Here is a 22,332-nt window from a genome sequence, read left to right as displayed (position 1 = left end):
CCCTGTGATGGACAGGAGAACTTTGTGGACTCCTCTAGGGAGCTGCAGCCAGACCCTGCCTGCAAGCCATTTTCCAGAGCATCCCCCCACCTCCCTTGGCTGTCCAATGCCTGTGACGGGCTGGGACTCCTGGCAGACAAGACAGTGAACATCATGCTTAACCCTCTCCCAAAATGTAAAAATTTCCTACCCTCTTCCTTGTGTGAACAGCACTGTTCAGTCTGAAATGTTATGGCTGTTTTTATTAAAGCAACTTGGCAAGACTGGCAATCTTTTACAAGTGGTCAAGCTCTGTCTTCACAGAAAAATTTTCTAAGGTTAATCTAACTTCTAATTAATAATTGGCTTCTGTGGAAGACTCTTTATTCCAATAACAAGATAAACAAGAAGTGAATGGTGCAGTTCCTGATCTAAAGAAACCTTTTCCTCCGATGCGCTCATGACTACTCTACAGATCGCCCTTTGGGGCAGGTGGGCTCAAACATTTCTGCTTTGGGTTTTGAAGACAGAGGTGTAACCAACTTTTGTTAATCTGTCAGAGAACAGGACTTAAGAGCATCAAAAACTTCATCAGAAGCTATCATACAAACCCTGTTAAGACCCCATGTGGAAAAGAGTGCACTCTCTCAGAAAAGTCTTTCTGTTAAAAGAGTCTGTAATAAAATGGGTTGGGTTGGGAGGAGCCTTAAAGACATCTAGTTCTCACCCTCACCCCTGCTGTGGGCAGGGACACCTTCCACCAGACCAGGCTGCTCAGTCACATGCACCTTGGTCTTGAACACTTCCAGGGCTGGGGCATCCAGAACTTTCTGGGCAACCCATTCCACTACTTCACCACCCTCATAGTAGAAAATGTCTTAATATCTAGTATTATCTTCTGTTATGGAAAAAAAAAATAAATGAAAGGCAAATACACAAGAACAGGGCAAACTGGTGTAAACACCATGTGCCCTAAGGAAGGCCAGAGCCTCCTTAAACACATTTGTAAAAATAAAGGTAGAGAAAGTATTAACTAGATGTTGCAAATGCCTGAGGGGGTTTGTTTGGTTTCTTTTTCTTGGGCCAGTTCTCATAAGCCCTCAAAAGGAAACCTAACACACCCAAGGACAGCTTAGCTATTACCTTTTGGGGGCATATAATAAGCAGGATGGCTTCTGCTGCAGTGTTAGAAACAAAAAAGGTTTAATAAAAGGCAAAATAACAAACAGAAAAACTTGAGCCAGGTAGAGAGGTCTGCTCCTGTGCTCACAAAAGCACCTTAGTCCTTTTGTTCTCTTCTTTTCTACCTGATGGGCCAGGCAGGACTTTTTGGCTTCTATCTAATTAGATGACCTCGAGTTTTTGGTGAAGTCTCTGAGGTCCTGTGAGGTGGCTTTTCACCTAATCGTTGAGAGAAACTTCTGGGTTTCTTTCCTTTTTTGGGGGACAAAAGCTAGCTTTGCCACTCTTGTCCTTAGGGGGCACACTACTACAGGGGTTAAGTAATATGGAAGGGAAATAACAAGAGGGCAAGCAGTATCAGCACACAAAAAAAAGAGATTTAATATAATCTAGCCAAGAAACAACTCGGGCAGCAATTTTCTTTTGTAACCCCTGGAGCATGGGAGGAGCAGGATACTCATCCTGTAAGAAGTGCAGGAACAAATACCCCACACAGACTCTATGAGGTTTTAAGAAAATCATGGAAGAAGTTAATGCAGTTGCCTGCCCCAGGACAAGACTGAGCTTCATATCTCAGGCAGCATTTTCCAGTCTTTCTTGCTGTTTTGCTTTCTTATGTGATCTTGCAATGGAAGGCTAAAACACACCCACAGCATTCCCAAACTGTTTTGCCTATAAGTATGGCAAATCACAGAGATAGGGGTTGATTGAAAAATAATTAAATTCCTTTTTTAAACCTGATACAAAGGTTTGTTCACCAAAAGAATGGCTAATGGATTTATTATCTAAATATTCACAGGCTTGAATGTTATTACCAAGATGGAAGCACATTTAATAAAAGAAGTGGCAGAACTGGAGAAACTGGCACTGGATGTGTACTCTGTGCCAACTGAAATAAAGGAAGTCATCTCAAATGCAGAAAGCTCCAAGATAGTCACTGAATTTCAGAGTCAGATTGTGGCTATGGAGGGAAAACTTTTGGTTTTGGAACATGTGGAATGAGAAGAATCTGCATAACAAGATGACATAGGAAAGACTGGAAATGGATGGGATTGTTTGAACTAGACCACGTTAGGCAGGTTCCTGGCTATAGCAAAGGGCTGGCAGCACCCTGAAGAATGTAAGTGCTGAAATCTGCTTCTTCCAACCTGTTTCTGGGAGCTGCTGCACATGATCTGCCACCATGCTGTAACTGTTGAGCCCAGCCTGTGTCCAAGTGTGCAGCTTAGGTGAAGTTTTTTCATATGCCACTGTTGTGAAAGGAAAGAGCCACATACTAGGAGCTGGCTGCTCCTCAGAGAGGTTTAAATTTTATTTCTAAATTATTTTTGAGTAAAAGGCATAAAACTAATTTTAAAATATGATACTTAACTAAATGGAACAGGCAGGGGATAACTAGGAATTAAGAGGGCACAGAAGGAATCCTATATGACAAGGTAAGTTAGTTTTCTGAAGTATCATACTGTTACGACTGTGAAATTAACACCAAGAAAATTTTCCCGGACTCCTGCTGAGATGGAAGCCAGCAAGAAGATAGTTTTAATCTTATGGAGAATTTATACTTACATAGAGAAGCTCAAAGTACAGCTTTTTAGAGCTGCTAATAAAACACTGGCCTTCTCTGACTCTTTTTATTAAAAGCACTTTATGTACTCAAAAAAAGAACCCACCAAACAATTTAGACATTATATTCAACAGTTTCTTCTGCAGGGTTCTGTTAGCCATTCTACACTATTCACCATTTTCAGTACCTTTACACTGCAGGTCTTGGAGAAAGTAGGGGCCATGAACCTTCATCTTGCAAATAATCCAGGCTAAATCACTTTCAGGAAAGTGAGAACTGCAGTTTTAATTACATATAGGCTCCAATTAACTTTCTGAGGTGGGAGCCCAAGTTCCTTACAATTTGACCCTTGAATAAGGATTCTGTTTGGCATGAATGGTCTGTTTTTATCCCCTCCCACCAAAGCACAGTCTGCAGACTGTAAAAGGTGGCAAGGGTAGCTGCCTGTCAAATAAGTAAATGGCTAACAGGGAAATGGGACACCAGCAAGCCTCAGAAATCAGTTTTAAGTCTAAGAGTAACCATTCTGAAATGCAGCAGCTCCACAGAGCTCACTGCTCCTTCAGAGGCAAATGCTGCCTCTTCCACAGGGGAACCCACCCATCTCCTGAAGGGTCTGAGATGCAGTCCATTACAGGCAACATTTTATCTCCTTGTGTGAACAATATCTTTTTCCAGTTCTTTAGCATCAAAGAAAGGTTTCTAAGCCTTAGTACCAGTGTATCATATAGGGAAACATATACAGGAATTTGAGAGCAGCACACTCAAAAGGCAAAAAATAGGGATTTAGATTCTTTCATGAAGGCAAGGCAAGGCAAGGAAAATACAGGTTGTTTATTTTGTGGAAAAGGGGAGTAAAAAGTGACTGCTATCTTCTTAAATTTAGGGCAGTTGAGGATTATTACACCTGGTTCTGCTGACAATGCAGACACAATTAATGAAATTATTAATTGGAGTGGGGTTTTTTTGTGCCACTAGATGGCAGAAAGATCACTCCTTGATCACATTTACACCATTTTAAATGTACGCTTACAGGACACCTAGGAGCCTATCTTCACCACTAAGATGCAGGATAAAACAAAAAATCTACCCAATGACTGTCAGTGCTAAGTAGATGAAGGTAGTTTTGAAAAAAATGTTCAGCAATATATAATTTTTCAAACCATCTGTTTATACTGGGTCCTTTCTGTAAAGCTGAGAAGCCTTGTTTCAGAAGAAATTAATTTTACTTCCCACTTACACCAAGTGCACAGGATTTACAAGACTTCCAGCAGTCTGATGGGAAGCAAAGTGCTAAAAATTTTCTGCAAATTGTTCACAAGAGATGCACAAACAGGTTCACACTGAATTAATTGAAAGGAATAGCTCTTGTATTTGCGGGGTTCCCAGACAAAGCAAGGAATGATGCATCTGACTGTGTTTTTAGAAGGCTAATTTATTATTTTATGATACTATATTATATTAAAGAAAACTATACTAAGCTATACTAAACTATTCTAAAGAATACAGAAAGGATACAGACAGAAGGCTAAAGGACACTAATGAAAACTTGTGACTCTTTCTAGAGCCTCGACACAGCTTAGCCCCAACTGGCCATTAAGTCAAAACAATTCACATGAAACCAATTAAACAATCACTTGTTGGATAAACAATTTCCAACCACATTCCAAAGCAGCAAAACACAGGACAAGCAAATGAGATAATACTGTTTTCCTTTTTCTCTGAGGCTACTCAGCTTCCCAGAAGAATCCTAGCAAAGGGATTCCACAAACAATAGCAATCTTCTATCTGCAGCAAAGAGCTCTGTTTCTACTAGGCTGCATTTGTTTTTCACACTGTCTCTCAAGGAACAGAAAGAATGGAGAAAAAAGCTAGCAAATTTTTGATCAGTTCCTTGAACACCATACACTTTTATGTTTCAGCATTAAGAGCATGAGCTGATCTGCCTGTGTTTTCTATATTACACATTATGTTACACCACTTCTCTGATTCACTTCAGGCTTAAACTTAAGTCATTAAAAATCTGTTCAGCAGAAGAGCTTAACTGCACCAGCACTTCTCCCTCCCTCATCCAAAGGACAACACAGCATCTCTCAAGCTTGCAACATCCTTGACAAATGTGCTTCATTCCCCAGCTGTCACTCCACAGCTCTGCTTCTGCACCTTTCACAAATCCCTCCTTTCTCCCCCAGGCTAAGAAAGGAAATATATTCCCACCTCACTCTCACTTTGGTCTCTCTGTTGTCTCTTTTGTACATCTACCAGCAAGTTATTTTTCCTGGACACAGAGCAGGCTTATCTTCTCCCCTTTCCCAGCCATTTACTTACACTTTACAGAAGCTATCACTTGCTTTTGTATCTTCCAAGAGATAAAATAGCTAAAAATCCAATGTGACAGGTAAGTTTTCCTCCTTATGCAGTTCCAGTTCATCTGTCCATCAGGACATTCAGATGAACCAGTTCATCTGTCCATCAGGACTTCATGTAACAAAGTCTCCTGAGCAGCTGCAGCCTTACCTATACTCATAGAACATGAATGTGCATTAAATCGTAAATTCTTCACTATGTCAGGAGCAATCTCTGTTGTTAGTCAAGATAGATTCAGAAAGTCGTGTCACGCTTTAAGAATTTTAGGATGTGCTACCCACTGTCAGAAGTGTTGAGTGTGCAGACTACATTCCTTTAACAAATATGCTATGCTGACCAGGAGGTGATCTTTACAAAAATGCTAACTGGGCAAAACTCCTTTCTCAAATGACTACTTTTTATCTAGGAACAGGATACTGCAGGCCTTCCAGGGGACTCAGCTAAATCTCAATGCAAAACAGAGGTCCTGGCCCCAAAATTATTAAACCAGTTTTTCCTCACCTTGTGTCTCGTGATTTGTATATAGTCCTGAAATTCGGGGTACAGACACTCAGGTGCCTGCACCTGAACTTTATGTAATAATGTTTGTAAAAAAGGCATCTTTGTGATCATAAACTGCACACATACCTCTGTCTTCCTTCACTCAGTCTGCATTGGACAAACTTACCTTTTCTAGCTTCATAGACTTTGCTCTGCTTATTTGGCTGTTTGATTTGCTTTCTGCTGCTCCTCTCTTTTGCAGCTTACCAATTTTCCTGGACAAGGTGCAGTATTGTGAAATTGTCTGAATGATGAACCAGGAGAAAATTAAAAGGCAGAGAACAGCACTAATACTCCAAACCTGAGCATCTCTTTCCAGCCCAAACAAGGGTTAAAAAAGACACTTCCAACTCCTTGCTCAGTGCCTGCTTCCCTGAAGGTGCAAGATGTCTCACTTCCATAGAGACAAATCTTTAAAACTAAAGCCTCTCTCTGATCAGTGACTCCTGTATTGACAGTAAATAAAGCAAAATGCCAGCTTCACAAGAGAAGAAACTTCAGTAGTGCTTTCAGTGAGGCTGGTGCTGAAAAGGCGCAGCAGCAAAAGGAAGATTTGTTCCTGTAAAAACCGCTGGAGAACTCAGCTGTCCCACTGCCCCTCAGCAGCTGTGCACAGCAACTCACAGAAAAAGTTTCTACAGTCAGATAGTCTCCCTTCGATTGCCATTAGTGTAACAACAGAAGGCTTACAGGACCGTTTTAGGCTCCCCTGCCAAACCTCACAAATGCCTTCCACCTCCCTCTCCTCCCAAATAACTAACAGTCAATAATAAGGGCCATACAGTGAGGTTACTCAGCCAACTGCAGCCATGTTCAGGAACAGGTTTATCCTGGTGTGGGTGACTTTGGGTTTTTGGCATTTTTATCTTGTTTCCAACTGTCAGAGGACATAATAAATGGGAAGAGTTAGCTCTCTCTGCTGAGGTGGCAAAGATGAGGCTTGTGCGCCAACTTCCACATTGCTAAGCACTGGGGACTCTCCAGCCAGAGAGAAACAAGCAAGGACAATAATCTGAAGCCTGTACTCCTACCAGGATCTCTCTCTACAGCTCATATAGGCCTCTGGGCCTTTCAATCTGCAGCAGTTATGAAGATCCTGAAAGAGGTTGGAGGCAAGGTTCTAACAGGCAGAATTAAGCAAGAACATTTTCTGAGTAAGCATTATCAAATTATTTCCATGTCTGCAACTCAAAGGATAATATTTTCCCTAGGGAACTCTCAAGGAAGAAAACAAAGCCCATACTTGTTAGATTACCTTCCCCATTCTCCAATACCATTTCAAAGCATACCTTGATAATCCTGCATCCTTGTTAGTTGACCTATGCTTGAACACCTCCAAAACGAATTCATCCACGTACTACTGAATCCTCACTGTGTTTATCTTAGAGTATACATCCCATGTTTTGGGGGGACAGGATGCTTTACACTTGTCTCACATTTCAGCAATTGGAACTGCTGAACACCCTAACCTGGAGGAAAATTGCAGGAAGACACTTTCAAAATCAAGAGTTCACAATGATTTCCCACTCTGCTCTTAACCCAGAAGAAAGCCTGGAGTCCCCTAAACCCCACCAGCCACAGCCCAACACCATTTCCATCTCTGTCTGAATTTTCAATGTGTGTTGTAGCCTGGTCAATGAAACCAAGTTGGCTTTGCTATTCTGTTGTTTACTATGTGGACAAATAATGTCTGAGCCCTTTAGAGCAAGTAAATGTTATTTCCATTACTGTTATTTCCATTCTGCTACCCCAAGAAATTCAGGTTAATTTTCTAATGAGCATTTTGTTTCCTCTACAGAGATTTGTAGTTACCCATTGGGTTTAAATACAGTCATGAATGTTGTGTTCTTCCAATTAGATTAAACTTTAGACTTTTTTGGAAACTATAACTTTTTTTGAAAGGAACACCAGCATTCTCACATAGTCATACCATTGTCAAAAGCAGAGGCTCATCACAGACCAACGGTGGAGCCAACAGCACCAGTAATCTAGGATGGTACAATGGATCTAGCTCTAGATTCAGAAGTAATTACAGCACAGAATCTAGCTGTAACTATCTTAGAATGTCCACCCTCCAAGTTTTAATGTCTGAAAATTTGAGAAGTCTGGAAATAATGAGAATTGCAAAGAAATTAGACAAGTTGAAATGAAGACAGACAAAAGTATTTTTTTATATAAAAATGGTCTTTATTTCTTCAATACAAGGTTAACTACTATTGCAGTTTAAGACCAACACAAAAGTTGGACAGCAAATTGCTTAACAGTCTCCTAAAGGCTGAAAAAAAGAAACCTATGAAAGCTAAAAGTTGTGCAATATTTCAAGTATAACATCTAAAAAAATGAAATTATCCCTAAATTTACAGATTATTTAAGTACCTCTGCTGAAAATGTATTGAAATCCACATTTGCTAGGATACCAGCTTACCTTGTGGAGAAATAGAGGTCTCCAAAAACTGCAGTATTCACAGACTCTTTGGCCTGCCAGCATCAGGGAACTGTTTACTATATATATAAAATCCTTTGGAGTCAGGCATTCTGACAGGCATCCATTTCCCTACATTTTGCATTGCAATTCTGCATTCCAACTTGGACAACCCCCCTCCTGTATTTCAAACCATTTCTTGAATATTTACTCATATATCCTTGTGCAAAGCGGGAACCAGGAAATGGAATGGTACAGGAAGACAACACAGCCTTTTGTTTAGAAAGTCAGCAGTGCTGGTATTCATCATAAAAATGTTACAGTTTACCAAATAGGAATGTATTTCACCTTCAAAACATTGGCTTTTTTTTTTCCTTTCTTTATTATTTTAAAAAAGGACAACTGCAGTAGTAAGGAATATGAATTTGCAACCACTTATATTTATAAAAGCACACACATTCCTCATTTTCTTCCATCTGAAGATCAAAGGAATGTCTGTTTCATAATGTGATAATATGCACAGTTTAAAATATTTTCTATTACAAAATATTGTGTACAAGAGGGTGAGGCTGAAGTCTATTGAATATACTCTAAAGTGTTATTTCTGAAATCATGTAAAAATCACATTACATGGTATGAATAGATAGGAATTTTTACAACCTAAATGCTCCATTCCATCAGGATCAAAGGTATATGTTTACTATTTTCAAGAGACTTGTGTAAAACTAGTGTATTTTGAAGATTTAAGCACAGACATATGCATCATCCCAGAACCCATTGCAATCACTGGGGCTACAGAATGGGTTCATAAATTAACAAATGTATCATACATAAATGGAATAAGGAGCTTTATTGTATTTCTTCCAACACGGGGGAAAACAAATCCCACAAGAACATCAAAGTGATGAGCTTCTATATCCCAAACTGCTCCTTAGTAAATTTATCCTCTATAGGTAAATCGAAATCTAAAAATACATGGGATGTCAGACCTTAATAGGGTATGGGAAAGAAAAGGGAGGAAGGCAAAACAACTACAAAATTAAAAAAAAACCCCAACTCAACACCCCCATACATCCCAAGCTGAAGTATTAATTGCAAGGCATCATAATTGCAAGAGACAGTATTTCTGCATAAATGTCATGATTCATCAGCATGCTGCAACCATTATATTCAACACCTGTGCAGTCAATTACCAAAATAATATGAATCTCAACTGAATCCACATTGCTTCTTTTCTGTGTTACAATTCTTATTTTGGAAATTAGTTCGTATTTTTATGTGGACATTGACCTGCACTTTCCTTCTCTAAAATCTTGAAGGGTTTGCATTTCAATACAGAAGCAATTTAGTGTTTCAGATCTCTGCAGAGTACCAGTCCTAAACGTGCATGTTTTAGATTTAAATCTACATGACTGACAATATCTTAACGAGCATTATATTAGGAAATTTAAGGCTGTATCTCAGTTCACACAAGAACCAAAGACAATTTTAACAGGCTATGTATAAAATTCTATAAATAGAAATGGGAGCAATGTCTGTTTAACCTGTACAGAAAGAGCAAGTGGATAAGGAAAGAAAATCAGGAATTAAGTATTTCTACAAAGAATGCCATGTATTTTACTAGAAACACAGATGACAAGTATATACAACACTGAAATCTCCAATTATCCACACACAACTAGGAAAAAAACATTTACAAGGGTTTGGGTATGCAACTAAACAATCAGGTAAAAAAATACAGTTAGAAAAACTAAGCCTCACCAATTTCAAAGAAACAAAACCACAAAATACTCAGTCCATAAAGAAAAAAGCTAAAGTCTAAATTTAATAAAAATATCTTGTTTAACACAAAAAACAACAGCTATCCAAGCTTATAAGCCACACTGTAAATAAAAATCTGAAGTTCTGACAAACATTTTCCAAAATGTCATCAGAACAAAAAATATTGGCACAGAAAGGGAAAAAAAGAAGACTGTACAGTTTCCAAAATGCTATGTTCTTCTTAAGTACTTTGACCTGTCAAAATGTATAGTCCTGTAAAAATTTTACTTTAAAAAAACCACCCTCTACTTCTAAAAAACAAATCACCAAAACAAGTTCTGTTGGTAAAGCACGACCACCCCTAAGTCACTACTTGTTAGTTTTGTCTTTCAAGATAAAGGACATAGCCTTAAGATAATATTTTCAATGTTACTTATAAACTCAATATTTGAAAAAATTTAAGTATTTCTTCACAGATTATTTAATCCTTTCATCAGCAAAAGGAAATGAAATACAACTGAATGAATATTAAACAGCAGTAGCCATCATGGCATCACCACCAGTCAGCAAGTTTCCAAACTGCCATTTCCTGCACAGGTACAGGAAATTGAAGGAACCTTTAGTAAACGAAGACTTGGTAAAAATTCTACTACAGATCCAGTTACACATGATGTACATTAGGCATATTCCTTTTTGGTGCTTATCAGGGTCTTTGGATTTTTCTGAATATTTTTTTGTTTTATATAAAAAAAAAATTAACAAAGGAAGCGCACAACAATGAGAATATTACCTAAATTGCAACACAGTACATTTATCGGTTAAAACTAAGAATCTGGAGAACAGGCAGAAATAATGGGCTTCATACAGGGATCTCATTTCTCAGGTCACAATGGCCACTCTGTTTAACTTATGTTATTTACCCTCTGCTATTCTCTCCCTGCTATTTCCATTGCCAGCAATGGAAATATGTAAGTGAGAAATGACAATCTATGTAAAAAGAGCAACAGTCTCAAATCTATTTCAATGTGGACTAAAATATCAGTTCCTACATAAAATGCTTGTAACGTTACTTTATTTTAAAATTTAATATATCTACGCAATGGAACATTACTTACCTGCTGCTTTTCCAGTATTAGCTATTCCCCATTTAACTGCTATAGGCAGGTAATTTCTTCCTTAAACTCATTACACACAGTAGTAAACAATGTTTTTAAGTAAAAAAAAGAAGTTACAACAGTACTGTTTGTAACCAATACCTATTCACAAAGAAAGCAAGAAGTGATTCATGACTTGCTTGATACAACTTTCAGTTTTACAAAATTTTTAAAGGCAGTTTTCATTTTCAAACAGGATTAAACAAACACGTGAAATATCTTCTCAGAAGCAAATAGTTCAATAAACACCAGTGATCCCATGCATGAGGAACTGAGGTACACAATTTAAGAAAAAAAGAAAAAGGGGCGAGTCTGAAGCTGTAGCCAAGTCCAAAAGCTTCAACCTGGCTGCAGGAAACCTGGTTCAATAGTAGGTGCCAAAAATATTAGAGCATTTCAGGCTTATGCAAAACTTTTGCAGTTGCACAAGCTACTGGTCCCAACTCAGTAAAGCATAAAAATCACTCACATATGCAACACTTAAAGCATATGTTTACATTTCCTGAAATCTATTAAATGTAAGCACATGCTTTATATGCTCTGGAAAAAAAACAGATTTAAATGCTTTCCTGAACAGGGTAACATTTTAAGTCAGCTGTAAAATCTTCAAAATTGGTAAAAAAGAAATCAAGAGGCTTCTAAGAGTTGCCTCTTAAAGCCATCTGAGGTCTTGAAACTTAACTTAAAACATTAAGTGCAGCTATTTGAACGAGTGACAACTCCAAGAGTGTGTCTGTTACATAACACTTTACAATAGACTAAAAGTGAGCCTTTGTGCAAGGCTGATGGAAATGAAGCTTTTGCAGCTTTTATGAAATTTGTTTGCTGGCATTTCACACTTGATGAAATTTAAAACAAATTCTTTAATTTGACGCCTACTTTCACTGAGTGCTCCAATAATTTGTTTTTAGGTAAATTTACAAAACCTCATCTGACAAATTTAATCAGTGCCATTTTTTGCTGAGACATTTTAAATATTGCCCACTGGTGAACAAGGACATACAAATGGACCTTCTCTTTTATAAGCACGTGTGAATAAACCCCAAAGTATTAAGAAAATACCAAACCCATGAAGTTATAAAAATGGTAACATCTTGTTTGTTCTGGCATTTCTAATATACAACTATGTACAGACTGCTACGGCCTTGGGGGTGGACAGGGAACACACACAAGCACTATTACTATAAAACTGTAAACAACTGCAGGATTTTGGGTGTCTTAAACCTAACCTTTCTACCCCTTATTATGGGCAGTTTAAGTTCATATGAACAGTTTAAGTTTATATTAACTGTAGTGTCAATCAGGATCAAGGCTGTATGAGATAAAATTTTCAGTGTGCTAAAAATCACAGACCTGGGACTATCTCTCCTCAGAACAACTGACCACAGAGAGCTGCAGTTTTTACAGTTTTATAAGTCAATTAGCAAATTCACAAGCCACCTAGGTAAACACTGCTAAAAAGCAAAACAGAATTAAAGGTTTCTCATAACCACCTATTTTTGTATCAAAATTGAGTGGGAGAGCGCAACATTAGTATGTTTAACTCGCTGAATCCAAGATTAGGTTGAGGCATAGGCAAGAACTATTGCGATGTTTCTGAAGACAGCATCAATGTTTTCATTGTAACATTATCCTTAAATATTGCTGAACACATGACTTTCCCTGAGGTGTAAACATCAAATAACTTGAACAGCTTTACACATCAGCCCCATTAAACAGTTTATTACAACACTACATCTACTGTAATCAGTGGTGCTGTGTACAGACATTATATGAACAGTTTAACATGAACAAACTACTATAAAAACAAGCATTTACTTGACTTTTTTTCAATTGCTTGCACATTATAATTGCCAAATGTATATAACCAGTAATAAAGTTGCAAAAGCTATAAGGTTTAAATCACACAGGTTTCCCTCAAATAAAACAGTTAAGCAACATAAAAAAGTAAAAGAGCTACTGGTTACCATGTATGCAGATTTGCTTTATTCAGATCTATTCCTGTTCATATTATCCATGAATCCTTACAGGCTCAGTTCAATCACATGAAGCAAACTGCCGGACAAGCATCTTTCCTTGAAGAATGTATCTTGTCTTGCACGCTGTTCCTCTTCCTTCAGCTGTAATGTGTCAAAATTTGTGATGTAGATTTTGCTAGTCCCCAAAACACACAGAAAATTGTTGGCTTATCTATACATACACAACTCGTGCATCTACTTCACCATGATGTTAACTAACATAAAACACCCAGAAGCAGTAGCTACTCACTGAAGTTGTTTTCTAATACAGTAATTAAAAATAAGATTAATGTTGTTGTACAACAAAGTTGAAAGAATATAAACTTCACAGTTAAAGTATTGATGATAAAGAAATAACTACTGCTTCTGTGACCAACTGCCAAATTTATATAAAACACTTCCTAAAGTATGCATTCTGCAAGAGTAACTGAACAAGAATTTAAAGTAATTTTACCACAATTAGATTTTTACATTTTTACCTGCCCACTTACATAAGTTTTAAGCTGGTTTGACATTTAAGTAATTAATTGATTATATAATGAAGTGGATGGCTCACAGCTCAGTAACATTTAAAAGCACACAGAATCTGACACCAGTACTTGAAAAGACTAGTGGCAAGCTGAATGGGGTTCACATCTAAAAATACATACTTGCAGTTATGCACAAGAACCCTCTTTTCAACTAATACAATGTAGATTTGCAGATTTCCTCACCTACTTGCCCTTGAAAAACCCCGAGTCCTACTTCCTGCTCTCCTCTATTTTGGCAAATCAGGGAACCACACAATTCAAAGTTAATTACTGCAAGAGTTCACAAAATACTTGGGGATGGTATAATTCCATACACTGGATTTCAGTTGAATTCCATTACAAAACAATTAGCTATCTTAATTTCATTAATAATTCACAGTTTCAACATTCAATAATTTCAAAATAGTTTCAATCAAGTTGTTTTAAAAACCCAACACATTAAATTATTCAGTTGAAAACCAAGACATTTAGAGAAGCAAGTTCATGAACGTGCAACAATACACAGCTGTCAAATAGTCTTCTACTAGTACAATAATTTCAAAGCTGGGAAAACTAAGTAAGCAATTTTTCTTCTTCTTCATTTCCTCAAAGTGACTGTTAACAGTAACTTTTAAAAATTCCAAAGTATAACCAAGTGTAACCTATACACTACAGTATGCACATAAACTAATCCAAATCAGTGAGTGAAATTTCTTCTCTTATTCACAGGTCTTGTTCTCACTCCTGAATGCATCAACAACTAATTTTGGGGAAGTTCCTTCCCCAGAGGCCAGTGTTTCCATGGGAGTTATGTATTTTTGAAATTAATTACTAGCAAAGTGACAAGGTGCTACCTCCACAAGAACAACATGTTTGGAGCTGTAAGCTAAGTTAGCACAGACAGGAGAGAATCTCAGTTTTCTCGTGGAGAAAGTCAGTACTTGACAGCTGTGACACTGCACATCAGAATTTGCTCTCAACACACAATTGCTGCAGCCAGAATGATGGATCTTGATTATGTCTGTGGCAACAGTTAACAGATCCAAAGTGCCCTATATATGATTTAATACTACCATAAGAAAGCTTCAGTTCCTGGGAATAATTTGCTGTATCTGTACTAATGGATCTACAGGAACTCTAAAGAATGCACAATAAAGTGAATTTAGGATTAATGCTTTTTGTTATAGAGCTCTTAAGATGGTCAGCACCACACTGAGCCTTCATTTTTTAAAACATGACCAACTAAAATCCAAAGTGGAGTACATTTCAGTTCCATATATTCTGCCACTATATCTTGGCAAAATTTGAAACCCTTGTGGCTCGAAAATAAATAAATCTGTATGGATTATACCTGCATGTTCAGCTTTTTTCAGTATTCTACAAGCAAGTAGAATATTGAAGCAACAAAAAACTTTTTAAAAAATTAAATCTCTAGTATTTCTTGGCATCTTTCCATCTGCCTCAAGCTCATACATAAGCTATCTGTCCCAAGCATGTGTTAGATTTGTATGATTTAACACCAGACAGCAATCAGTTTCTCAGCATTTCTACCAAAATTTACCAACTCTATCCAAATTTCAGACTTAAGTGTTGAATTGAAATTTTGTAGTTTAGAAGTTAGGAGTTTATGCCAGAACATTTCACAAATGAAATCCTAGAACTTGAGTGATCAAACATGTCTATATTTATGCAAGATGCAACTTTTTTACCCACAAAAACACATTCTTACAACAAAACCCCAGTAGATTTCTTATATATATGTATCAAAAGCATCTTGCAATAGAAGCTCTAATTTTTCCCTTAATTCCAATTATCAAAAGATTTACATAAAAGCTTTAAACAGCCTTTAAAATTTTGAAAATTCTACAGCAATTTTAAAGCTGTATATACATATACCCATCAAGTTTTACCATTGTAGTTTATTTTCAGAGATTGAATTTCAATCTCACATGTTCACATTTCAGTAAAATGCACAAGATACATTAGTTATATCCTAGATGCTCCTATGAATTATTTCATGTAGTTCTCCTTTATTGTATTCTATACATGAAGAAAAAGGAATACACAAACCAAAAATCCCACAGAAAGCACCAGCTTAAAAGCCAAAAATTTCTTTTTAATTTAACCTACATTGCAGAACATCACAAAATACCCCAAATATTCTGATATTTTAGCTGTAACATAGTGAGAAATAAAGTATTTCAAGCTTGTCTTTCTATTTGTCTTTCAGCATGTAAGCACAGATACTCATGTGGTTCTGTTCTGTTCACTACACACATATGGACTATTTTACCAGCACTAGCATCTTCTCACATCTGCTGCCTGTTCCCCCCTCCTATTATGAGCGTACTTACCTGCTGTCTTTGTTCAGTCTTAATGTATAATTTAAGATCAAGACAACAACAATTTCATGACTCTTTATAAATAATTTTACATGGGGGAAAAACCTCCTAAACTAACTTAATTTGTCAGGTATCTTTCTTCTATTACCCTGGCCTGTCTGTTCATCAAAACTAACTGATGAACAGAGAGGCACGTTCAGAAAAGTCAATCTTTAGTTTACAAGTTCAAAAGATATTAATTACTGGCAAGTATTTTGCACATTCATATACGAGCGAGAGACAAAAAGGTAGATCGAGCTGCCACAGGTAAACATAAAAATTAAGATGTCTCATGTGTCTCTTTTTTTAAATTGTTTTTGGTAAAAAGAAATCTTAGTTCTCAAACCACAATGAGCAAAAGTAAAAATGTGCATTTTGTCATTCTTTGAAGAACGTTGATTCAAACCAACATTTTCACTTCTGTGTTTCATATGCCTACAAGTTTCTTGGGGAACTTTTCACACAGATCAAATTTGTCAAAACTATTGAATACACAAATAAAGAAGCCTAGAATATGAGGAACAAAAAAATATAAATGTGTCTGCAGACACCTCAGAAGTCAGTAAAATTACAGCAACATATTAATGGGAAAAAAGTAATAAAAGTTATTCATTTGAAAATAAGTAGCATAAGATATTATGTTCATTTTTTAAATCCCTGTTTCACCCTCAAGAAAATCAGATTCATCACTGAACATTAACAGACAAACTCTGTTTCTGCAAAGCACCAGAGTAATGGTCAAAACAGATTTTAAGAAGCGCATAAAGCAGTGGCACTGCTTGCCTCTATTCATGCTATGCTGGATTGCAAATACTGAATCAGATGCACAAAGCATTATTTCTCTGGTGAATGCTAAATACAGAAGAATAGTGCCAGTCCCACACAAAACACACAGTTAAAAAAATGTTAGGTAAGCAATATAAATGTTGTAACAAGCTTAAAACTAAGACCTGATATAATTCTAGACAGGTATATATACCCAGGTCTTGAACAATGTTACCACAATTCACTTAATATTAACTAGAAGCTTATTATTAAAATAGCCTATTAAAAGCAAGCATTTGCCAATTCATTACAAGTTTTCTTAAAAGGCTAATTTTACTTCACTTGTGGTTATTAGCACAGTTACAGGACCATTCCAACTTAGAGAAGCAAAAATATAATTAATACTATGTAAACCATCAGTACCATTTCCCCTCCTACTGACACAAAAAATTCCAACCATATTACTTCTTGAATCACTCTAAAGCTGAAAGTAATTTCAGAGTGATCTAAGAGCAGTTTTTGAAGAAGCATATGAGCCTCAAACTTCAATTTTGCTTACAGTGGTTTGAGAGCAGAAAAATCAGAGAATAAACATGAAATACGGAGTACAAAGTCTACATACATATCAACTGTTACAATGTTATGGTTTTGTCTTTGCAATTCAATCCAAATCCAGTTTAAATAGGAAATAATCAATCAACCCAATAACAAAAACATAAAATGGAAAACTTAACATTCAGCAGTTATAGAAATTCAGACAGATTAAGATTGGGACAATGTATCACCTAGAAATACATTACTAATTATCAGTTAAAAAATCCTGCCTAACAAGTCAGGACTCATGCTGATGAGGTTACATTACTATTCTGTTTGTACACATTAATTTTTCTAAATGTCAATCTATTGTGTTCTCAGTTTTTTTGACTAATACAGGTTAGACACTTGTCTTAAACCCATTGTTATATTTTATATTTACAGGCTTTCTATGAGCAAAGGCAAGATGTTCCAAGGAAGCATTCAGTTTATAGTAATTCAGGAGAATGGATTGTCAATGTACATGAAGTCTTACTCAAGTGAAGGGACAAAAATCTTGCAACAATTTGATTTTAAATCATGAAGTGTACAAACAGAAGTGTAAATACCTGATATGGTACAACTAAACTTTAAAAAGTTTTGCTGTTATAAACATATTTTGTAAGTGATTCCAATTTAACCCATCTCTATAAATGTAATACAGAACAAACAGAATTTCACTGTTCACAAAAGTTTTCACAATGGACCCTTAGAATCCTTCTGAACTAGACGTGTAACACTTTGGAAAAAATGCCAGTACAGTATCACAGTCATGACTATAGGTACACAATAAGGAGAAATATAGGTGCCATTCATAGGGTGCAGGCACAGAGGTAACTTCATGTTTTCTGGCAAAACACAGTAATATGTGGAATAACTCGTTTCAGCACTGTTGATATTTATTAAATGACTGAGTGTTAAATCAGTTTATGAATATTATTCAATGTAAAAAATGAAACAAAAAATGTATGGGAACACACATCTTGGTGAAAATGAAACATACAAACCAGGAGATAACTCTGTTTCTTTTATGTGTGTGTGTATAAATAGATAAAAACAAAACTACAATAAAGATCTTCTTCATTAAGACAGCAACAAGACAAAGTGTTTACAACTTAACTTAAAAAAATACCAAATGCTTTAATTTACATATAGTATACTAAATTTGCCATTTAAATCAAGTTCTTAGGACCTATTTTCTTTGCACAAGGGAATTTTACCAAGTCACTCCATTAAAAGAAAAGAGAAATCCCAGCACACAACAAAGCTGAAGGATCTTGCAAATATAAAACCCACCTGAACTGAGACTGAAATCATAGCCTCAGTGCAAATTGTGCTTCAGAAATTATAAATGCAGAAATTATAAATGAAAAATTTAAAAATGCAACCTAATGCTCTTTGACATATTCTTGGGGTAAGGGAGTAGGAAATCTGTACTTGGCACAGAAAATCTGTATCTACGTGCAGAACACTAAATACACAAAAATCAAAGCTAGATTAGTAAACTATGCCAAGGGTTAAAAAAAAGCCTATCTTTCACTCCAGGCTATTAAACATTTTTAGTATGGTTTGCTCATCTCCACCAGAAGTAAAATGCTCTGGAAATGCATTCTTTACTCAGCTCAATGATTACCTCTATTAGTAACAACTATTCACAAATATCAAAAATATGCAGGTATCATAAAAGGCAAAAACCCAGTTCAACAAAAGAAATTACATTTACTTTGTTATATTTGTATTTTTACATTCTCTTATTTTACAATTAAAAACCAGAGTTGATATTTTTACTAAATTTCAGAAATATTTCTACCGATCCCTTTCTAATGGCAAAAAGTGGCACTAACAGAAATATACTGCCAACATTATTTCAGCTGCCATGTTTCACCTTCCTACTTAAGCCTTTGTCTCCCCTTCTCTAGGTCTGTTATTTCTTTTTGTGTCCCCTGCTTGTATATGAACCTGAGACAACAACCCACTTAATTCTCAACACACTAGAGCATATCATAATACTAATTTGTTCTCTCCCAGAGGAGTATCAGTGACACAAATTGCCTGACTGAAAAACTAACATTTAACACATACAGAACTTCTCACTTAGGACTATACTATGTTTTATTTGACTTTTTAAGTTTTGCTCTGTAACATCTAGAAATGAACTCCCATGAATAAAAAACACATGCAAATCTGGAAACTAAATCTGAGGTTAAATGTAAGAAATGGAAGCTGGACAGACAGGCACGTCTATGAGCTTCAATTTCAGTGCAGATGTAGTGGAAGTTCTTCAAAGAAAAGTAAAGACCACTAGAGAGTCACTACTAGGAAGGGTTGGTTTTTTCAGTTGTGAAATGTAAGGAATCATGGGTGGCTTTAATTCCCAACCCCACAAACAGTACATTATATAATGTCAACATTTTTATGTCTATTAAAGCAGTACATTGAAAAAAATCATTGTTTAGCGTGCTACTCTAACTGTCTAGACATTGCATACAAGACTTCAGATACATGAAATAAAAGAGCATGTTAGTTTGTGAACAACCAGAAAAGAATCAATTCTAGTGTTACATATTTGTTTACTAGTCTTCAGAAAATTACTTTACTACCAGAAGGGGGACAGACTGAAAAATCAGGGTGGTTGGCAGCAACTGGTAATAAATTTTACTGAAGGTTAATACCTGGATTTAGCTAGAAGGCAGAAGATACTGACAGGTCACATTTCATAAAATAAAGAGCAAAATCTGGTCATATTTCCTGAATTTGACTAAAACTCACCAGGAAAAAATAAATCAAAAGCAACACAAAACAAAACAACAAAACCCACAAAATCACCACCGTACCTGTGCAAGGACAATAACTGTATGGACATTGAAATAATCCACACACAATCTATGAAGGGCTAAATGCTACAGTCTTTACAGAAGTAGAATTTAAAATACAAAATTAGTATTTTTAAATACAATTAAGAAATAAAACTGTAAAATTCATATAATCTTCCAAGATTACAAAGAGAACAGTCTGACTTATCGCCTTTTTAAGAAGCCATTCAATCACATTTCATAAAAACTGGGAACACAATTATCAGCCAAAATAAGGGAAGTGGCATGCAGATTGCAGAAGATAATTGCACAAATACTTGCTCCCTCCCAAGATGAGTTAATTACCTGCTACTACTTACCTATTTTCATGTCAGGTGCTGCAAGAAGAAAGTGATTCAGTACATACTGCAGGATCATTTAACTACAGACATGAATGGTACAAACAATCTCAAACCTAGAGTGGTTACTTTCGTAAGTCAGTAACATTCAAGAACAGGACAGAAAGGCTCACCTTCTTTAGCGGTGACGATATTCTCTCTCTCTGTCTCGTTCTCTGTCACGATCTCTGTCACGATCGCGGTGCCTCTCTCTCTCACGGCTCCTTTCCCGGTAATAGTCATCGTGACGGTCTCTACTACGTGATTTGTGCCGCCTACTTTTTTCTCGTGACCTACTGTGGTCCCTCTCTCTGGATCGCTCACGTCTTCTAAAAGAAATTACTTCATTAACTTTTTCTTCAAAATACTTGTCCATCCCCATGCCAGTTTTATACTCGGCTTATGAGTATGAATTTGATCTAAAATGGGCATGAGGGAAAGATCTGACCATTGTGATGCAGGTATATTTTTGTATATAACATTAAAGATGCCTGGTACAACCAGTGGTGGCTAAGAACTCAGTTACAGGTAGTAAGGGGCTCCCACTTTCTAATGTAGCAAGGAAAAGTCAAAGTACATACTCAGAATGGAGGATGACTGAAATCAGCCGGGGGAAATACACCACATATCAAACGATCACTACAACATGGCTGCTAATCTGCACATGGAAAATACGGGCCAAAATCACTAAATAAAACTAAGAGTTAAATTGAAGCTAATCAGGTCAATTTTGAAAAGAGGGTTAATTAAAAGGCAACTTTCCTAGGTTCAGGAAAGCCTTATTTGGTTCCTTCATATATTTCCTGTGCAACTCAGCAGATCACTGACTTCTTACAAGCTTTAGTTTCTTCCTGCAAAGTAGTGCCGCACCACACCTTGTCTTTTTTAAGTAAGAGCAGATGGAAGAGGAAAGTTTTACCTGGATCCAGACCCATAAGACTTGGACTCAATTCCATGAAGGCAGTCCTGAAGAGAGCTAATAAGTACTTTGCAGCGATCATCTGCAGATACTTTGGACTGTTTGATTAAGGAAATCGCAGTTACCAAGGTCTCTATAGCACTTCCATAGTCCCCTGAAATGATGTAAGATCAGGATCAGAAAATTATGCAAATTAAAACACAGATTTTTATCTGTAACAGTATTACCATTTTGAGTATCTTCTTTTAAACAGCCATCTAGACAATTTAATGTAGCACCAAATATTAAAATACTGTCCAGATCAGTACTCAGGTTTTCTTAGAAACTAACTGAAGCACAGTACAAAATCAGTCATAAGTTGTACCTAAATCCAGCATTCTAACAGAAACATGTGGCTTCAGGCCTTTCAGATTCCTAATTAAAAAAAAAAACCAAACAAATTCTTTTCAGTTGGGTAGAGTAACAAACATTAATTGAGTTTTACTAACCAGCGCTGGCATCTGATACAGCTCTTGAAATGGCACTGCTTGAGATTGCCCTATTTCTATTCATGATTTCTTCAAATTCTGCTTCACTTAGAGGTGTCCTTGCAGCATCCATTTCTCTGCAAGCAATAATACTAGTATTTAAAAGGTTAAGGAGAACTTCAGAAGCTATCATTGCAATTTCAACAGTCCAAGTTTGCAACTTTAAGCAGTGACAAACAGAAAAGAAAGCAGGATCTGGGTTTGGTTTTGGTTTTTGTTAAGGACCATCGTTACAATATAAAATCCTGAAAGCTTAAAAAAAAAAACCCAAGAAAACCCCAACAAACCAAACAAACAAAAACCCCAAAGAAACAATTAAGACATTGCTGTATAAATAAGACTTTTTTTTGTTCATCCCATCTATTTCAAACATTGAGCAGCACTTAATATTGTGCTTGACAAATATTTACAATTTTCGTAAAATCCTTGAAAGTACATAAATAGATATTCCCAACTGAATGGATGTGGAAATACATGTACA

The 22,332-nt window shown here is 36.4% G+C and overlaps 1 protein-coding gene across 4 annotated transcripts in view; it reads right to left on the bottom strand.

The window, feature by feature from the left end:
• Positions 1–7,797: 7,797 nt before the first annotated feature.
• The window catches only part of CPSF6 (cleavage and polyadenylation specific factor 6), a 31,620-nt gene continuing 17,085 nt past the window's right edge, over positions 7,798–22,332 (bottom strand). For 2 of the 4 annotated variants that reach the window (XM_039703861.1, XM_039703864.1), the window contains 4 exons: positions 21,813–21,928; positions 21,325–21,478; positions 20,540–20,734; positions 7,798–13,089 (listed from right to left, as the gene is read on the bottom strand). In XM_039703861.1, the coding sequence (XP_039559795.1) occupies positions 20,545–20,734; positions 21,325–21,478; positions 21,813–21,928 (460 nt within the window). In that variant the 3' untranslated portion in view covers positions 7,798–13,089; positions 20,540–20,544. The remainder of the gene's footprint in view (positions 13,090–20,539; positions 20,735–21,324; positions 21,479–21,812; positions 21,929–22,332) is intronic. The other 2 variants (XM_039703863.1, XM_039703865.1) reach the window with 1 other exon arrangement.

The sequence above is a fragment of the Passer montanus genome, unplaced genomic scaffold (genome assembly GCF_014805655.1).
Source record: "Passer montanus isolate IOZ18808 unplaced genomic scaffold, ASM1480565v1 scaffold17, whole genome shotgun sequence".
Taxonomy (NCBI): Eukaryota; Metazoa; Chordata; class Aves; order Passeriformes; family Passeridae; genus Passer; species Passer montanus.
This window is presented reverse-complemented; position numbering and strand designations above follow the sequence as displayed.